This window comes from Panthera pardus, unplaced genomic scaffold, assembly GCF_024362965.1.
Source record: "Panthera pardus isolate Hobbes unplaced genomic scaffold, ASM2436296v1 HiC_scaffold_24, whole genome shotgun sequence".
Taxonomy (NCBI): Eukaryota; Metazoa; Chordata; class Mammalia; order Carnivora; family Felidae; genus Panthera; species Panthera pardus.
The window spans coordinates 94,387,315-94,403,064 of record NW_026526810.1 but is presented as its reverse complement, the minus strand read 5'-3'; the positions used below and the strand labels follow the sequence as shown (position 1 = coordinate 94,403,064).

General features: G+C 39.9%; 1 protein-coding gene across 3 annotated transcripts in view; it reads left to right on the top strand.

Moving 5' to 3' along the window:
- Positions 1-15,750, top strand: part of GCH1 (GTP cyclohydrolase 1) — a 47,841-nt gene that overhangs the window by 16,996 nt on the left and 15,095 nt on the right. For all 3 annotated transcript variants that reach the window (XM_019451746.2, XM_019451747.2, XM_019451745.2), the window contains exons 2-3: positions 9,961-10,070; positions 12,854-12,909. In XM_019451746.2, coding sequence (XP_019307291.1) covers positions 9,961-10,070; positions 12,854-12,909 — 166 coding nt within the window. The remainder of the gene's footprint in view (positions 1-9,960; positions 10,071-12,853; positions 12,910-15,750) is intronic.

Sequence of the window (15,750 nt, the reverse complement as noted above, 5' to 3'; positions counted from 1 at the left end):
CTTATGTGAGGTCCTCCTTCCTTTACTTTTCACTGGACCTCTGGAAAGTTGGCTCCAGCTTCTTTGCCTAATCTCCCCATCCTGTTCCCCACCTCACCATCCAATCTCTCACTCTCTGTTCCAAGCCTCCTTCTCCAGCTGGTGTGCAGACCTCACAGTGTTCCACAGGAATTGTCATCCTCTGAGTTGGTGACTATAGTGAGGGTTTATGGTGGGGAATTAACATTGCCAACTGTTCAACCTTGCTAAACAGCAAATTAAGGCCAGCAGTGGGTCCATTTTTAACCCTCAACCTCTCTCAAAAGCCTATGCTCCCAGCCCAACTGGTCATCAGAATTGCTTGGGTTTTTAAAAGATTTAATCATCCTGGTTTCACCCCAACAGCTAGTGAATCAGATTTTTCAGGGTAGCTTGAGAAGCTGTATTTTCCAAAGCTCCCTATGATTGGCCATATGTGGGATCCACTGTTCTAAAGCGTGATCCCTTTTCCCTTAATCATTTGTCAGTAATGATGGTGGCTTGCACACCCTGCTGGTACTTATTTGTTGGATAGGATTACAGATGGTTCTATAACATCCATCTGTATGATATCTCTTGGCATAAGTGAATGTAGGATGATAAAGGATGAGCCTATTAAAGGCTTCTGAAGCAAATGGATAGTTTATCAGATTGGTGTGTTCTTTCTTTAGAACTGCTGTGAACCAGACCTTGTTACCACCATCTGTTTTGTAAATTCCATTTACAGTTTAACAGCTGGATTGTGAAAGATATACAAAATTATCCAATTAAAAGACTATATTTGGCAAGTGTGCATCCTTTTTTTTTTAAATGACTCCTTGAATACACTCTTATTTCTTTCCTTAGATAGCCTTTTAAGGCTCTAACTTTTGTCTACCACAAATTTTCAGAGTAGTAAACCGAGACCAGAAGGAAGTTCTTAGGCTTGGAGGCTTGGATAACTTTGGGAGTTAATAATGTATAGGATTGATAGCCTTGAGTTTTATCCTTAAAAAAAATCTGAATAGTTTAAAACAGGTGCTTTTCCCTACCTCAGTACTTAAAGCCACTAGCCAGTACCTTTGCGCATCTCAAAAGGTGACTGACCAGTAGGAGTGGGTGGATAACTTGTGTTGTAATTTGGCATTGATTTCCAACATCCCTAGAGTTGTACAAGCCAAGAACCTGGGAGTCCTGTTAAATTCCTTCTCCAAAAACCATTCTCTTACCTGTAGTGATCCTGTAGCCCAGGTCACAGTCCATACAAAGTCCAAATGAGAACTTGGGTCTCTGGACTTTTAAACTTCATCTTTTCTAATTTACTGTTATGCTTTTTGAACCACTGCGTGTATGTGGTTTTCTAGGGGCCAGTTAAGTAATGGTGTTTAGGTAGAGCAATTTGTGTACTTCTATTTTCTTATTTCAGTACTTCAATATCTTATAAATAAACTACAACAAACATTGTTGTAATTAGGAAAAAGTCTTGGTTATGTTATCATGTGAGAACATGCCCTCAGCAACAGACATTATGTTCATGACAAGCCCAACTAAGAGGATGGGAACAGCTTTCCAGGATTGCATTTGGCAAATAAAGGAGGCACATCAAGGGGTGCCTGGGTGGCTCAGTCAGTTGAGCATCCAACTTCAGCTTAGGTCATGATCTCGTGGTTGGTGAGTTTGAGCCCCGCGTGGGGCTCTGTGCTGACAGCTCAGAGCCTGGAGCCTGCTTTGGATTCTATGTCTCCCTCTCTCTCTGTTCCTCCCCTGCTCATGCTCTGTCTCTCTCTCTCTCAAAAATAAAGATTGAAAAAAAAGGATGCATATCAGTACTATTTTTAACGCAACCAGTACATTTATTTCAATAGCCTTGGCTACATTTTTTTTTTTTTTACAGTTTTATTGAGAAAAAAGTTGGCATGCAACATTGTGTAAATTCAAGGTGTACAACGTGTTGGTTTAATACATGTGTATATTGGAATGTGATTACCACCATAGGTAGGTAATATTTCCATCACATCACAAAATCACTGTTTCTTTTTTGTGATGAAAACATTTAAGATGTACTGTCTTAGCAACTTTCAACTATGTAATGCAGTATCGTTAACTGTAATCAAAAAGGTGTGCATTAAAAAAGGAAATACTCTGTGGGGTGCCTGGGTGACTGTCAGTTAAGTGTCCGACTTTGGCTCAGGTCGCGATCTCACGGTTTATGAGTTTAGGCCCTGCATCGGGCTGTCTGCTGTCAGCACAGAGCCTGCTTAGGATCATCTGTCCCTTCTCTTCTCTCTCTCTTGCTCTCTCAAAAATAAATAAACTTAAAACAAAAAAAAAACTTAAAAAAATACTGTGCATTAAATCCCCAGAATTTCTTCATCTTTAACTGGAAGTATGTATTCTTTGACCAACATCTCCCCATCTCTCCCACCCTCCCAGCCCCTTATAACCATTATTTTACTCTCTGTTTCTAAGAGGTTGGCTTTTTTTAGATTCTATATGTAAGTGACAGCATACAATATTTGTTTTTCTCTGACTTATTTCACTCAGCATAATGCTTGCAAGATCCATCCATGTTGTCTTGGCTATATTTTATTTTTTAATTTTTATTCATTTATTAACTTATTAAAGCTTATTTATTTTGAGAGAGAGAGGGAGAGAGAGAATCCCAAGCAGGCTCCATACTTAAGCACAGAATCCCATGCTGGGCTTGATCCCACGAATTGTGAGATCATGACCTGAGCCAAAATTAAGAGTCTGACACTCAACCAACTGAGCCATCCAGGTGCTCCTGTTTATTTTCTAAGATATTAAGTAATCCTTGCACCCACTATGGGTCTCAAACTTAACAACCATGAGATCAAGAGTCACATGCTCTAGTGACAGAGTCAGCCGGGAGCCCCTTGGCTATATTTTAATTGCTTACAAGCAGCGTGGGAATTTATCTCTGCCAGGGATGACAGAAATGAAAATTTGCAAAATAACCAAACTTTTACTTTCTCTGCAATGCATTGGATCTTTCCTGCTGACAAATTCGCAGTTTATGAAATAAGTTCACAGAGCAAATCAGAGCTGTGCCACAGCTCTGCCTACTCCAGATGGTATGAATGGTTGTCTAAAGTCATCTTAGTTTCCACCTATGTCAGTCTGTGGAATGTTTGAGTTCATGCTTATTTCAGCCAAGTTTTACAAATGTTCGCTCTATCTTGTTAAGCGCAAGAAGCTATGCGTGTTGGAAGTGCTAACAAGAGGTGCACCATCATGATGGAAATGAAGGCAGAGAGGGTGATTTTCTTCCATCTTTTAATTTAACATTGCCCTTACTTGTAGGACAAATTTTTCAAACAGGAGTAGAATGCAAAATGTTTTAATGCCACACTGAAGGCAGAAGAAGTCTTTGTTTTAATTGCAGAGTGTGATCAAGGGAAGTTTCTGGAGTTTGCAGTGTTACATGAAGCAGGCTCGGTCTTTCCTGTGTAATGCCACTCTAGCATCAGAACTTCTATGCAAAGGTAACCTCAGGGTTTTTGCTTCCCCCCCCCCCCCCCAGGAAAAAAACCCAGAACACCAGCATGTACATGAACAACGCAATTAAAACAATTTTCAACATTTTTTAAAACGTTTATTTATTTTTGAGAGAGAGAGCATAAGCAGGGGAGGGGCAGAGAGAGAGGGAAAGAGAGAGAGAATCCCAAGCAGGCTCTGCACCATCAGCACGGAGCCCGATGTGAGCTCACACTTGTACACTGTGAGATCATGACCTGAGCTGAAACCCAGAGTCAGACATTTAACCGACTGAGCCACCCAGGTGCGCTCCAAATTTTTTTAATTAATGAAATGCATCAAATATATAAGAAAAAGGACAAAGAATTAGTTTAACCAACATTCATCTGGTTCTAATAAATATTAACATTTTGCTATAATTGCTTTGGAAAATACAGATAAGTTTCATAGATACCTCTTTCTGATCCTGTTCTCCTCCCTCACAGAGTTAACCGCTATCCTGAATTTGATCTCTACTCTCATGCCTATTTTTGTACTTTTTTTTTTAATTTTTTTTAACGTTTTTATTTTATTTTTGAGACAGAGAGAGACAGAGCATTAATGGGGGGGGGGGGGGGGCAGAGAGAGAGGGAGACACAGAATCAGAAGCAGGCTCCAGGCTCTGAGCCATCAGCCCAGAGCCCGACGCGGGGCTCGAACTCACGGACTGTGAGATCGTGACCTGAGCCGAAGTCAGACGCTTAACCGACTGAGCCACCCAGGCGCCCCTGTACTTTTATTTCATATGTATGTCCATAAACAACATGTGGTTTTTGCTTCCACTTCATTTAAAGGATATTACTGTGTGTATCTGCTATTGCCTCTAATACTTGCTTTTTTCACTGGACTTTGTTTCAGGAAATAATAAATTCAGCTTAGATTCACTGACTTTCATGGTTGGGCCATATTTTATTATATCACTCTACACAGATTGTGTAATCATTCTTCTCATGTCCATTTAAATCCCTAATTTTGCTATTACCAATAATGCTGCAGTAATATTTTTTCTGTTCCCTTGGCCGCATCAGTTTTTTTGGAGTCCTTTCTTTGAAATCTATCTTAAGGAAGTAAATCACAGGGTAGAGACTGACATATTAATTGGATAAAATGGAAAATTTGCGTTTAATTCTGGCTCTGTGAATGGCATATAGGGTACTGTGCTGAAACTTCATAAAGTCTTAAGCTACAATGCCTGCCTCCAAGGTTGGGAGAAATTACAGACATAACGGTGGTACCAGGAGGTATATGACGTAAGTGCCCAATGCTGGTTGAGACAGCTCTGATGTTGAGGGGTTTGGGCCAGTAATTCAGACCTTTCTCCACTAAGTCAGGGTGGCTGTTAGCCCCTTAAGTTGATTTAATTCCAGCCAAGAGCAAAGAAACTTTTCCTGCCTTATTAGTTGTCACTGTGTTTTGCTGTCTTAGTTCTAAAGTCAGTAGGCAGATAGGTTGCCTGGGTGACTCAGTTGGTTCAGTGTCTGACTCTTGATTTCAGCTCAGAACATGATCTTACCATTCGTGGGTTCGAGCCCCACATCAGCCTCTGTGCTGAGAGCACAGAGCCTACTTTGGATTCTCTCTCTGCCTCTCATTCTGCCCCTCCCCTGCTCGTGCTCTCTCTCTCAAAATAAATAAACTGAAAAACAATTTTTTTCGAATAAATCGGTAGGCAGACCCCATTCTCTTTCTTATCTGTTAGGGTGGATGTACATTCGATGTTCGAAGCCTTCTTCCATTGTCTATTAATGCTGTTCTCCAGGAAGTTGCATCAGGTGTGAAATTCTGGCTTCCTCAGAGATCTCTAAATTTTAGTGCTGATCACCAGACATCCTAGATAATGCTAATTCCTATTACCATTCGTTAAAAAGAAATTCCATTAGATAGAATTTTTCTTTTGTGGGGAATCTCTCCCAGAGGTTTCCTGTTACTCCTACCCCCTTTCACCATGGCAGAAGCAGTTCTGTGTTTCTTATATTGCTATGTTTGAGTAGGAGCATTTTGAAGGTGTGAAGATTCTGTGTAGCAGCACAAAACATGAATACAAGTTTAATACAGGGGCTCTTGTGGTGCCTGGGTGGCTCAGTGGGTTAAGTGTCAGACTTCAGCTCAGGTCATGATCTCACAGTTCGTGAGTTCAAGCCCCACGTCAGGCTCTGTGCTGACAGTTCAGAGCCTGGGATCTGCTTTGGATTCTGTATCTCCTTCTCTCTCTTCCCCACCCCCACTTCCACTCTGTCTCTCTCTGCCTTTCAAAAATGAATAAATGTTTAGATAAAAAATCTACAAAAAAAATACAGGGGCTCTCAAAGTATGGTTCCCAGACCAGGAGAATTAGCATCTTCTGGGAACTTGTTAGAAATGTCAATTCTCATTCCCACCCAGACCTACTAAATCAGAAATTCTGGGACTGGGGTCCAGTGATTTGTGTTTTGACAAGCCCCCTGGGGGAGTCTGAGAAGCACCCTGCTTCTGAGGGTGCTTAAACGGGTACATGGGCTCCTATTGTGGACCTGACTAACTGTACTTTCAGGAAGGGATTAACTACTTAAGGGATGGCTGCCCAGCAGGGTTATTTGTTGTCATTGCTTAATCATTAATGACACGAGCAAGGTATACCTTTACATTTTTCTTTGTGTGGTATTGTAATAGACAAACCTTCAACTTTTGGAGGCCCCTTCAGTTTTCTTTGTTGGTTATGACCAAGAGTAGGAAACAGAATGCCATAAATCCTTGTTTCCAGGGTTACCTTCTTGCTGCTGATAACAGGCAGGAAATTAAAACAATCTGTGATAGTGTTTTGTTCTTATTAGCCACAGATGGTAGCTTTCAGATATGTTGGAGCAAAACATAAATAAATATAGCAGGGAAACTTCATTATTGAAGAAAAATGATTCAGCTAGGTCAAGTTTATAGTCTGGGTTCACTTTCACGAAATGGGATATAGGCAACATAATATTGTTCCATTACCACAAACCATTAAGATTTATGGGGGTCACTGGGTTTTTTTCTTTTTGGCTTAATTTTAAGTATGTAAAACATTTACATGATTTCAAAGTCAACTGTGTAACAAATCATATTTAAAGATGTCTCACTTCTATCCATATCCCTTCTCTCCTGCTTTCTTAGTCCTTTATGCATAATCATTTTTATTAGTTTTTTGATTTATTCTCCTAGTGTTTCTTTTTGAAGATAAGCATATATATGTTTATATCTCCCCCATTCCACTTTCTTTACACAAAAGGTTGCATGTTATTCTATATTCTTTTAAGATTATTTTAAAAAGTTAGCTCTACTAAGGGATAACTTAAATTCAATAAAATTCAACAACTTCATGTGTACAATTTGAATTTTGACAAATACATACAGTTGTGCAACCACCAGTACAATGAAGGCATAGACTCTTTCCATCACCCAAAAATGTTTTCTTCTACCCTTTTACAGCCAATCCTCTCACCCCTCTGGTCCCTACTAAACCATCTGTCTGCTTTCTCTCACTATACTTCTCTTTCCTAGAATTTCAGACATACTTTTTTTGTGTGAACATATATGACTTCTTTCACTATGTATATAATTCTTTGAAGATTCAGCCATATTAGTACATATATAAGTAGTTATTCTACTTTATTGCAGAATAGTGCTCTATTGTTTATACATTCCAGTTGATGGGCATTGTCCTATTGCTTTTTTTTCCTTTTTATTTTGAAGTGACATTAGACTTACCAGAATACTTACAAAGACAGTACAGAGAGTTTCTATATACCATTGCCCCAGCTTCCTCAAATGTTAACCTCTCCTATGGCCCATGGTATAGTTATCCTTTCTTAAGAAATTAATATTGGGGGGCGCCTGGGTGGCTCAGTTGGTTAAATGTCCGACCCTTGATTTTGGCTCAGGTCATGATCTCACAGGACATGGGTTCGAGCCCCACGTCCAGCTCTGTGCTGAAGTCCGGAGCCTGCTTGGGTTCCTCTCTCACCCTCTCTCTCTGCCCCTCCCCAGCTTACGCTCTCACACACTGTCAAAAATAAATAAACTTTAAAAATATTTAACAAATTAATATTGGTACAATTCTATAAACTACAGACTTTGTGTGGATTTTAGTTTTTCCAGTGCATTTAGTCTTCGTGTTTCTTTAGTCTCCTCTAATCTGTGACAATTCAGTCTTTCCATCTCTCTGTGTTGTTTTTTTTTTTTAATGTTTATTATTTTGAGAGAGAGAAAGTATGAATGAGCAGGGGAGGGGCAGAGAGAGAGGAAGAGAGAGAATCCCAAGCAAGTTCCATGCTCAGTGTGTTGCCAATGCAGGGCATGAACCATGAGATCATGACCTGAGCCAAAATCAAGAGTCATTTGCTCAACCAGCTGAGCCACCCACACACCGCCTCCCCCCCCCACCCCCCACCCCTGTGTCATTTTAAGAGTGCTTGTTGAGGTATTTTGCAGAATGTCCCTCAGTTTGTCTAGTAATTAGACTACAGTCACACGCTTCAGAGGAAGAACACCACAGAGGTGATGTGCCCTTTTCATATTTTACCAGAAGCTACATGTTATTACTATGTCTTATTACTGGTAGAGTTAAACTGGATCACTTGGTTTGCCAGGTTTCCTCGGTGTAAAGTTACTATTTTTTCCTTTTCTGTAGTCTGTCTCCTAGAAGCAAATTATTGCTTTTTAAATTCTGATGTATATTAGTGTGCATGGGACACATAGTTTAGCCACTCCCTCAACCTTAATTATAGTAACAGTAATAACAGCAACTACTACTTAATCCATCTGCGTACTTCTGAAAACATGTGGATTATCTCATTTAATGCTCAGGATACTCCTAAAAATGTAGATGCTTTTTTCATGTCCATTTTACAGCTTAGAAGACTGAGGCAAAGAATAGTCTTTCCAAGGTTCAACAGCTACTTAGTAATGGACCCAGACACTAACTTAGCCTAACTTGAGGACCAGCTTTTAACATGTGCCATATGGTAGTTGTCACAACTTAGAATGGGGATGCTCTCATTCTTTGTCAGAGAAAATGAATGCTTCTGTTTGATAATTCTTTTGTTCTTTAAGAAATAACTTTATTTGTTTTACTTTCAGGGTTTTCTTGTATGACTAAGGATTTTAATAAGCTATGCATGGCAGTAATATTACTTAAAAATCTTGGAGAAATCCAGGATACTTTGGGGAGCACTCAGGGCCTATTTTTAGACTTCTTCCAGAAATATGACTGTAGGTTAGGGCAGAGTATTCAGAATAGAAAACTGTTTTTGGCGAAGTATTTACTTCAAGGATGACACTGATCCTTTTCTTCCGTGGATTTTTATCAGCCTCTTCTACCAGGGGTGTTGTGTTTGTCTGTGTGTGTCTAAACCCTGCATATTCACGTTTGTTGACCACGCTAATGACTTTTCCACTCCACAATCAAATGTGTCTCTGAATAGCCTGACTCAGGGGATGATAACTGGTTCGGTGATGACTCAATATCTGTGAGCCTCTATTCTAGCAACAACGGAGCCACTGAAGGTCAGGCTGTGTGGGTGGACGTTTGCACTTCCCTGTGACTCACACTGCAGCCTGGCTTTCTGAGGGGAGATTAACTGTAGGTGGCCGCAAAACTCTATTCACCTCCTCCCCGCTCCGTCTCATCCGTACTATGTAGATGGGTATCCCCGGATCCTTGAAATACTACGGCTTGGAGTCTTGAATGTATGTAGGCTGCCATGATGTCCAGCTATCAGTGCACATTTAAAAAATAAAGCTTTTATGTTTTTAAATGTCTGTTGTATGCCTGGCCATATGTGCCAGAGTCCAGAGGTCAAAAGCTAATCTGGGCAGGCATATACATAAAAATGATAGCATTTAGTTCCTTAGGGAAGAATGTAACTGCTTAGAATAAGTCTTGTGCTTGCATTCAAGAATTAGTAAATTTTATGAGTAAACAAGTATTTGGGGGATAGATAATGTCGAGTTTATGGGTGTTGAGATCTGGCCTCAGAGGTTAGATGGCTAAGGACTTCTGGCCTCATAAGTTAGATAAGGTTTTCTACACATCCACTATAGAGAAAGTGTTAGGTACAAGAAAATATAAAGTAGAAAAGGAAAGCAGCTCCCTTTCACCACCAGAACTCTTGTTTTGCATATTTCTCCCTTTCTCCTTTTCTCATGCAGCAGACACATTTGTTTGTAATCCTGCATTTGTTATGTAATATTATATAGTTAAGGGTTGTTTTCATCATTTAAGGAAAAAGACTGCTAATTTGGTGGGAGAAAAATAACTAGTTTTAACGCGTTTTTCCTTAACATTTTAGTTAGGATTAACATTTTGTCTTTGTTGACTGTCAATCTCTGTTTAACCGTGGAGATTGTTAGTTTTTCTACTCTGAATCTTTCTGTAAAATTGGAAATGTTACTAAAGCAAGCCTCTGATTTCAGATGTCCTAAATGATGCTATATTTGATGAAGATCATGATGAGATGGTGATTGTGAAGGACATAGATATGTTTTCCATGTGTGAACATCATCTGGTTCCATTTGTTGGAAAGGTAAGGGTTTTTTCTGTTTCCTGTTAATTTTAAAATATAACAAAAATTTTTAAATTAGGATTATTATCTTTAAAATCATCACCTGCTAATTCCTAATATCCCAGATATGTAGAATTACACATAAACATTTACTCTTTATCAACCTGACTAATCTAATAATTTGAAATTAACAAAACAAAAACCAAGTAGCTGAAGGTCCTCAGGGCAAATATTTCATAGTAAGTACCATGGTATTGGTTAAAATAATGAGATAAAGTTGCCTTTTTTTTTTTAAGGTAGCTGCAGCAGACTCTGAAAACCTTTGCTTTTTATTTTGACTAAATAATGTTTGATCCAAGATGTACTTTTGTGTAATATGGCATGAGCAGCAATGATTGCAGAATTTCTTATGGCAGAGGTCATAGTATTAGTGGACTTTGTTTCTAACTCTTTCTGTATTAGGAGCAGTGAATCTAATGCAAGCTGCTTAATATTATCTAGCTTGTTGCACTTAAGCATATCTTTGAAACCATGGATGTAGGACCAAAAGTAGTCCTGTCCTCTCTCTCCCATTATAATTTTATTTTATTTTGACTTTTTATTAATAGTTTTTAAACAGAAGACTTAGCAAATAGTGTTATGAATACCTGTATACCCATCACCTAAATTTAATGTGTTAACATTTGCTTCACATTTTTTTTTGTTAAAATATTTCATTTTGGGGGCACCTGGGTGGCTCAGTCAGTTGAGTATATGACTCTTGATTTTGGCTCAGGTCACCATCCCAGGGTCCTGGGATCAAGCTCCTTGTGGGGCTCTACACCAAGTGTGAAGCCTGCTTGGGATTCATGTGTGCGCGCGCTCTCTCTCTCTCTCTCTCTCTCTCTCTCTCTCTTTCTCTCTTTCCTCCTCCCCTCCTCCCCTCCTCCCCTCCTATCCCCCATCCCCTCCTCCCCTCCTCCCCTCCTATCCCCCATCCCCTCCTCCCCTCCTATCCCCCATCCCCTCCTCCCCTCCTCCCCTCCTATCCCCCATCCTCTCCTCCCCTCCTCCCCTCCTCCCCTCCTATCCCCCATCCCCTCCTCCCCTCCTATCCCCCATCCCCTCCTCCCCTCCTCCCCTCCTCCCCTCCTCCCCTCCCTTTGCCCCTCCCCTTGCCCCTCCCCTGCTCTCCAGTGTGCCTGCACTTAAGGGCTCAGGATTTTCAAGAAGGAGGGAACCTTTGAGCTTATCTTACTACCTTTTATTGTAAGTGAGGAATTTGGGCCCAGAAAGCATAGGCTTTGTCCAAGAAGACAGAGGAAGTTAGTGATTTGGGCTGGGGCTAGACTTACGAACTTGATCTGTGCTCAGCCTCTCACTATATCCTCTTACCTTCTGCTATGATTATCTCTGTGTTTGTGTTCTTGCTAACTTTTAAAAAAATCTGTTGTTCAGCAGTGTTTCTCTAAAATCGACATTGAAATGACTTAAGATCTTCAGAAAGATCAAAAGTAGTACAAACAATAAACAAATTATAGCTCTGCATATAAGTAGAAAATTTCAAGTGGTACAGAAGATCTTAGCTCTGTGGGAAACTTTCAACTCTCTAATTTTTCTTTGAAATAGTCAGTTCAGGTGCTACTTTACTTTCTCCTTCTGCTGACCAGGAAGGTAATGAATTGGTATTCTTAAATTCCCAAAGCACAGTGCTAATAGATGAAAAATCACTAATTACTACTATATCCATTATTCACATGTACAGTAGATATTAATTAGGTGAGCGAATGCAACAAACGCTAGTGAACCATGATGCAAATGAATCTATACTTTTATATTAGGTTAATTGATTGCCTACAAATGGCCATTTACTTATTAGCCTTTTGTAGAACTAATGTGTTCCCATAATTTAATACTTGGCTCAAAGAGAGGTAACATGGACATATTAGATGTTAGTCAGTGACTTTTAAGATTACGGAATTGGCTTGGCCTCATAGTAGGTCCTATAAGAACTTAGATCTTAAGGTCCAGGTTTTGACAAGTCACATTTGTAGCTGTGTCCTTTATCTCCCATCAGGAAGATAGTATTCTCCAGCAGCTTAGAGATTGGGCCACCAACTATGACAAAGGACATGGAGACCCTCTTTATGTGCAGTGGGGTGGGACTTTTAAGGCCACTATGATGGGTGGAATGTCAGTGTTCACAGTTACAGTTTGGGCCATTTAAAGGAAGCTTTCCTGGCTACATTTTAATGTTGCTATAGGATAATTTGCACTGTCTTGAGAGAATGTCCCCTCAATAGAAGAAAGACTGGAAGAATTGTATCAAGAGTTTAACTTCACCAGGAAATATCAAGACTATATTTCAAATTTGTCATTTCATTAATAGTCATTCATATATTTTCCTTTTCCTGCACATCTGTAATTTTCTAAATGCTTTTGTTAGTCCTTCATTTTCTAAGTTTTAAAGCTTCTAGATTTTTTAAGTTGATTTGTTTATTTTGAGAGAGAGAGAAAAAGAATGAATGAGCGGAGGAGGGGCAGAGAGAGAGGATGAGAGAGAATTCTAAGCAGACTCCATGCTCAGTGCAGAGCCTGACGTGGGGCTCGATCTCATGACTTTGAAATCATGACCTGAGCTGAAATCAAGAATTGGATGCTTAACCAAGTAATCACCCAGGTGTCCCAAAACTTCTAGATTTTTTAAAGATACATTTTCATCGTGTTGAATTACATAATACATATACTGTCTTCTATTTCCTTATTTTATTACAAAGAAGCACTGGATTTTCAACTAACTCGTGATTTCTGTCTCTTCTTTGAAGGTCCATATTGGCTATCTTCCTAACAAGCAAGTCCTTGGCCTTAGCAAACTTGCGAGGTAAGTATGTGTGGTGAGTAGGAAAACAGATTTGTAGGACCTGCCCTTATATGGCTAGAATCTCATAAGGCTTGCTTTCTTGACTCGTGTGGATCTAACTTGGAAGTCACATTACAACATAAAATTTATAGTCACAGAGACAAGCGTATTTGGAGGACCTGAGACACAAGTCCCTTTTATTCTCACCCATCACTGCCTTTCTCCCCCACCTTCCACAACTCTTCCCACTGGCACATCTTTGAAGTCTTAGTTCATACCTTTCTCTGTAGAGCCTGGAAAGGACCAGGATGCATTCAGTCCAGCCCCCCCATGTTTAAGGGTGGTTTACTAACAGTGGGTGGGGGGGGGGGAGAGGAAACCTGAGCAGGAGTCTAATTCCACTGCACTGTTTTCAGACTTTTAATCATACTACCATTTGGGGTCTTCTGCACCTGAGTATTTGTGGGCATCTTCTGGGGTCCTGCAGGGCCATCCATTCACTTCTGGTTTGATACCTCTGCAGGCACAAAACTGTGCTGTGCCTTCCTTGGCTTTCTCAGCAATATTCCAAAAATAATACCTACTCTCTTCTCTGTTTCTCTTTTCTACTACAGTCTTATTTTCCCTTCTTTATCCTGTGGGTTCATGCCTTTTAAAAAATTCCTTTACTACTATTTTTATTTGGGCTTTAGGAAGGAGAGGTAATATACAAGTACTGTCATCTATGTTTAAGTAGAAATAAACGTGACGATTGGTGTTCATGTATCTCTGATAGCTCAGCAACCAGTATTTTATTGCCCCTAAATATTCTTCTTTGAAATTTCTTTGTATGGAGTTAGTGAGTCCTGGGTATGGAGGAATGCTGGGAGGTGTGGTTTTGTGTGTGTTGGGGGAGAGTTAAGGACAAAATGAGGTAATAGGCGATGAACATACAATCAGGTGCCCCCCCCCCCCAAATCAAGCTAAGTTTGGATAATTTGAGATTATAGTGACCATATCAAAATTGGAATAGGGGTGCCTGGGTGGCTCAGTCAGTTAAACATCTGACTCTGGATTTCAGCTTAGGTCATAATCTCACAGTTTGTGGGTTTGAGCCCTGCGTTGGGCTCTGTGCTGACAGAGCAGAACCTGCTTGGGATTCTCTCTTTCCTTCTCTCTCTGCCCCTCCCTACCTCTTTCTCTCTCTATCTCAAAATAAGTAAACGTTAAAACATTTGGAATAAATGAATCTTTGTGACCAAACTAACTATATATACTATGACTCTGATGTATTCCTGCTGCTTTTCCACTTAGACACTGGGATTCATCACAATCCTGAAATGGTGGTCCAGATCTTTTTCAATTCTGTGTTGGAATCTGTAAAAACCACGCTAGCAATCTGACAGCTGCTCTCCACAGCTGTTCTTTTTACCTTGTTTTCTCTTCCACTTTCTTACTCATTCCTCTTGGGATTAAGGAGAAAGTAAGTAGAAGAGAGAAATTTAACTTCCCTGGTTTCTGACCTCATTCCTGCTTAGCACTCTCCATCAGACAGGGCTACTTGGTGCCATGAAAAGATGTTATTATGTCATAGCTGTAACTGCTTCACTGCAGTAAGGCTCTTAACACAAATCCAGAAACATCTTGCCACCTTTTCAGTGATCTGTACCCAGTGGCAGTGCCGAGGGGTGGGTGGATGTTGGTGGTAATGGGAGGGGGCAAATAATCCTACTTTAATTTCTATTAGCAGCCTCCTCCCTAGTAACTTACTCCCAAATAATAAAGTCATGTCAACTGTGAAAGAAGTGTCTGTACTAAAATTGGTTATTCTTACTGTTTGATAAGCCACAGTCTAAGTAAAATCAGCTTAGTTTCTGTGCAAACCTAGCTGCAGGCCCAGTCTGCTGGTACCCTCCCTTTCAGCAAGACTGCCAACCCTATGCCTTTGCTATATAGAAACTTGGGCACTGCTGATGCTTGTGTTACCTTCTTTCCTAGTGAAATGGAAAGATCTCAAATAATTAAGCTTTTAGGAAATAATACAAAGAAGTTAATTATTAGCATGGGGTTCGTCTTTACACTAATAGGATTAAACTTAAGGGAAAAAAAGGAACATGAAACTAAAGAACAGAGTGTATGTTACTTTCAGATATTTGTAAAGAAAAATTTGATTGAAGAGTTTATTAAACAGGAAAGAAAGCTAAGATTTTTATCCAGTTTATTTCTTATAAGAAGTGGAATATTTAGGGAATGAAGAGTCATAAAGAAAGCTGAATGTCTTAGCAAAACTTCACTGCTCATTTTAATCTTGTATGTGAAGTTTGTTATATGCTTGCCTTTAAACGAATGACCTTTTAGTGCCAGGGAAGTCAAATATCAAACAGTAAAGCCTTAAGTAACAAGAAAAATGCCAGAAGTGAGTTGATCTGGTTTAACTCTAGTAGAATTCTAGAGTAAATGTAGTTTGAATAGATATTCCTTTTGTTGGGGCGCCTGGCTAGCTCAGTTGGTAGAGCCTACCACTCTTGATCTTGGGGTTGTGAGTTTGAGCCCTGTGTTGGGTGTAGAGATTACTTAAAAATAAAATCTTAACAACAACAAAAAAAAGAATTCATTTTGTTGCTAAATATCCATTGAACATGTATTCATTTTCTTGCCTTAGAATAATTGAGTGAACATAGTTAAATCTTGAATATAGAATTGAAGTGCCTCGGGTTAGCTGTGGTTCATCTATTTATTGAGTATCTACTGTGAAAGGGTGCTGTGTCAGCCATGATGACTGCTAGAGAGAAGTGGGACACAACCACTGCCCTCACGGAGGGTGGGCAATATGAGGCAGCAGGTACCACAGAAATGCCTGGTTTGGAGCTCTGAGTTCAGAGG